At 37.5% G+C, this 3,603-nt stretch overlaps 1 protein-coding gene across 1 annotated transcript in view; it reads left to right on the top strand.

Annotated features, from left to right (window-relative positions):
- NEK9 (NIMA-related kinase 9) overlaps positions 1–3,603 on the top strand; it is a 59,692-nt gene that overhangs the window by 33,142 nt on the left and 22,947 nt on the right. The window contains exons 14-16 of the mRNA XM_006884671.1: positions 18–173; positions 1,755–1,863; positions 2,731–2,892. Of these exons, the coding sequence (XP_006884733.1) occupies positions 18–173; positions 1,755–1,863; positions 2,731–2,892 (427 nt within the window). The remainder of the gene's footprint in view (positions 1–17; positions 174–1,754; positions 1,864–2,730; positions 2,893–3,603) is intronic.

The following is a 3,603-nucleotide window of genomic DNA, read 5'->3' on the forward strand; positions in this document are numbered from 1 at the left end:
TTTTTAATATCCTGCAGGTGGATGTCCCCAAAGCCTTGCTTATTGTCTCAGTGCAATGTGGCTGTGATGGGACGTTTCTGCTGACCCAGTCAGGCAAAGTGCTGGCCTGTGGGCTCAATGAGTTCAACAAACTGGGCCTGAATCAGTGCATGTCTGGAATCATCAACCATGAAGTGAGTGCCCCCTTTGGTGTCCTGAGCGCATTGTCAGAACTTCTCTCGGTTGGAATCCTTTGGAATGCTATTAATGGTTCGTGATCATGGAATTTGAATTAAGAATAAACTGATAATCTCACAGAAATGTTCAGAAAAAGAAGGCAGCCACAAAAAGAATACATACTGTCAAATTCCATTTACATGAATTTAAGGAGAGGCAGAATTAACAACCTATGATGGCAGACATCGGAATAAATTACGTGAGGAAGGCATAACTGAGACAGAATCTGAAATTTCCTTCTAGTGTGCTAGAAGTAGTTGGTTATCTTGAACTGAGTGATAGTTTTACAAGGATTAAAGTGTAGAGTAAGAAAACTGTATATTTATTTACATTCTGCTAGTTATCCATTAATAAATATTAATTACAAAGAATAAAGTTATGGTGTTCACAATCTACCTTCTTTAAAATACAAATGCAGAATGTTATGAAATATGTATTAGAAAATTGTTATGAAAAGGATATATATTCTTAAATCAGCTCTCTGGAGAACTTTTGGATTAATTGCTCACAAAGCACTGGTTCTGTTCAGGCTTATTAAATGTAATTATCGTCTTCCTCTTTAAAGATGTCATGGAATCAGGACTTTGAACTGATCTATTCTGGTTTGACCCCTGTCCAAAATGTGCATTTCTACTCTAGAAACACTGAATCAGGATCTATAGTATAACAAGATTCCCAGGTGATTCTTAAGTGTAGCTGTACGAATAAACCAATTTTAGAAGAATAGAGCTCTATAAGAATTAACCAGTTTGCAGCTTTGCGTGAAATTTACCTCCGATGTTAAGTCTTTGTCTCTTCCTCTTTGCCATTTCTAAAGAATCAAGAGACCAGTTTTCCTGATTCAATGGAAAAGATAAAGATACATTTTTCCAGTCTCTGAAGCAGTCATTCTCCTTTGAGGGATCAAATAGAAATTTATTGAAGAGGCTAGAGAGTGTGTAGTTTGGAAAAGTATATTCAGAATTACCATTACTTGATTTGTGTTTTGTTATAACATTGGATTTGTTGTGAAATCTTAACCTTACATGAGAGGATGAATTTTTTTTTTTTTAATGCTTATCTGAAAGAAACATGAGTTTTAACAACCCATGTAAATAGTGCTGAGAAACACTGACCTGTATCTGAAATTTCATTAAACCGGCTGCTCTCCGGACAGGAGAGCATCCTCAGTATTGTCACTCTTTGTCCTATCCTTGTTAGGGATGCAGAATATATAACTAATGCAAATTCCAGTCCTGAAGTGGGATCGAGCTGGAGTGTTCATGTTGTGCACATCTTAATTCAGAATCTGAAACTTCTATTGTCCAAGTTTCTTACTTAATACATATGTTAATTGAATCGAATCTTCTGATTCCCTGTTGCTCCTGTTTCTTCCTGTATTCTTTTGGAGATGGGAAACTACCCAGCACTTCCTTCTTCTTAGTAATATGTTTGTCTGCAAGACCTTTAACTTAGCCTGACCCTTTCCAAGCTTGATTACAGCCCTATTTGTTATTGTTACGTTATGACTCTGTGCTTTGTATTTTACCTTGTTTCAGGCATACCATGAAGTTCCCTACACAACCTCTTTTACCTTGGCCAAGCAGCTGTCCTTTTATAAAATCAGAACCGTTGCCCCAGGCAAGACGCACACAGCTGCTATTGATGGTGAGTTGATTCACAGCTGTATATACATGACCTAGTAGCTCGGTCTTGTTTGTTCTTTCAAGTATTATCTCTTTTGTTTGTGTTTAATTTATTTTATTTCAGTGAAAGTTTACAAATCATACTGAGTTTTCCAGCAGATGAATGGCTAAAGAACTTGGTATGTTCACATATTAGAATATTGTGCAGCACTAAAAGCTAAGGAAAGATTTACTCACAGATAGAATCAATCTTGGACGGTCAAGAGGGAAGAGAAGGGGAAGAGGTGAGAGTAAAATTTAATATAGATAGATAAACTAGGTGAAGGGAAAGGCAATCTCCAATAAGGCTTTTGATTAGACATTGTAATTAGTTACATTAATCAGTTACAAGTAGTGTTATAAAACAAAATGTCTGTAACTGAAAACTCAGTATGATTTGTAAATTATAATTCCAGGCTTGTTTTTCTAATTAGTATTTTCTATAACCGTTCTAAGTTACACAGTACTCATTTTCTACAGTGAAATGCAACAGCAGAAAAACAAAGCAAATATAGTCACCCATTGGCTCTGCTAAGCTAAGGATCAACTCAATAGCAGTGGGTATTGGCTCTGACTGAATGATCATAGTTATTGGGTAACATAGCTCCCTGGACCCAGGACTGTGGGCTAGCTTCATGTTTATATGTTGCAGTAAATAGCATGCCTCCAGAATCTCTATGAACTTTGATAAAAGTCAGTAGTTGTAGAGGGGCTTCAGGCCTTTTGTTCATGGGGTCGCTCTGAGTTGCGCTCGAATTGAAAGCAATCAACAAGGATCAGAAACTTGTCCATGACACTGCATTGCTATGTCTCCCTTGACTCTGGTAGTATGTTTCTCCTTCTCTTTCAGAGCGAGGCCGACTGTTGACCTTTGGCTGCAATAAGTGTGGGCAGCTCGGTGTTGGAAACTATAAGAAGCGTCTCGGAATCAACCTGTTGGGAGGACCCTTAGGTGGGAAACAAGTGATCAGGGTATCCTGTGGTGATGAGTTTACTATTGCTGCCACTAATGGTGAGTCTGCACACAGCATTTCAAGAGGTGGATTGTTTATATAGAAGGATTGTAATTTACTTTTTCATTTTTATTATATTGGCAATAATACTTTTCTGCCTTTATAAATTTCATTAACTTTACATTTATTCAGCCTAGTGATCTAAAGTAAATTTCTAAAAAGTCAGATGGCAAGTTAATATTCTTGGTCCCTACAATCTTTGTTTTAACTTTTTTTTGTTAAATGTTTGAGGAATTGGTAAATTCTCTTACATACACCTTTGCCACTGAGTTCATCTCAGTGAATGCTGGCTGGTTGCCTGAAAAGAACCTGATGTAATTCTGCTCCTTTAGCGATGTCAGCGACACAGCCCTTAGGGGCTGCTGAGGCTCAAAGGGCTGTTCTCTACTGTGTCTTTCTGATTTCAATGTTGGTCTTACTGGTTTTTCTTCTCTCATCTCTTTCCGCCCCTGCCGTAGCTTCTCTTCTCTATTGCTACCTTTCCTGTGCTTTATTTTCTTCCTCTTTCTTTTTTTCTTTTCTGTATTCCCTCGTCTGAACTCTGGCTTTTATGGTTCCTTCTTATGACTAGGAACAACAAATCGTCTTTCATCTTTTTATCTTTCTACTCACTTCAGCATGTTCGATCAATCTCCGATTGTAAAAGTTGGTAAAAATCTTCTATCGCCTCTTCCTTGGCTCTGGTTGTTGGTGCATATATTTGAATGATA

Source organism: Elephantulus edwardii, unplaced genomic scaffold, assembly GCF_000299155.1.
Source record: "Elephantulus edwardii isolate Elephantulus edwardi_28Jun2011 unplaced genomic scaffold, EleEdw1.0 scaffold00037, whole genome shotgun sequence".
Lineage (NCBI taxonomy): Eukaryota > Metazoa > Chordata > Mammalia > Macroscelidea > Macroscelididae > Elephantulus > Elephantulus edwardii.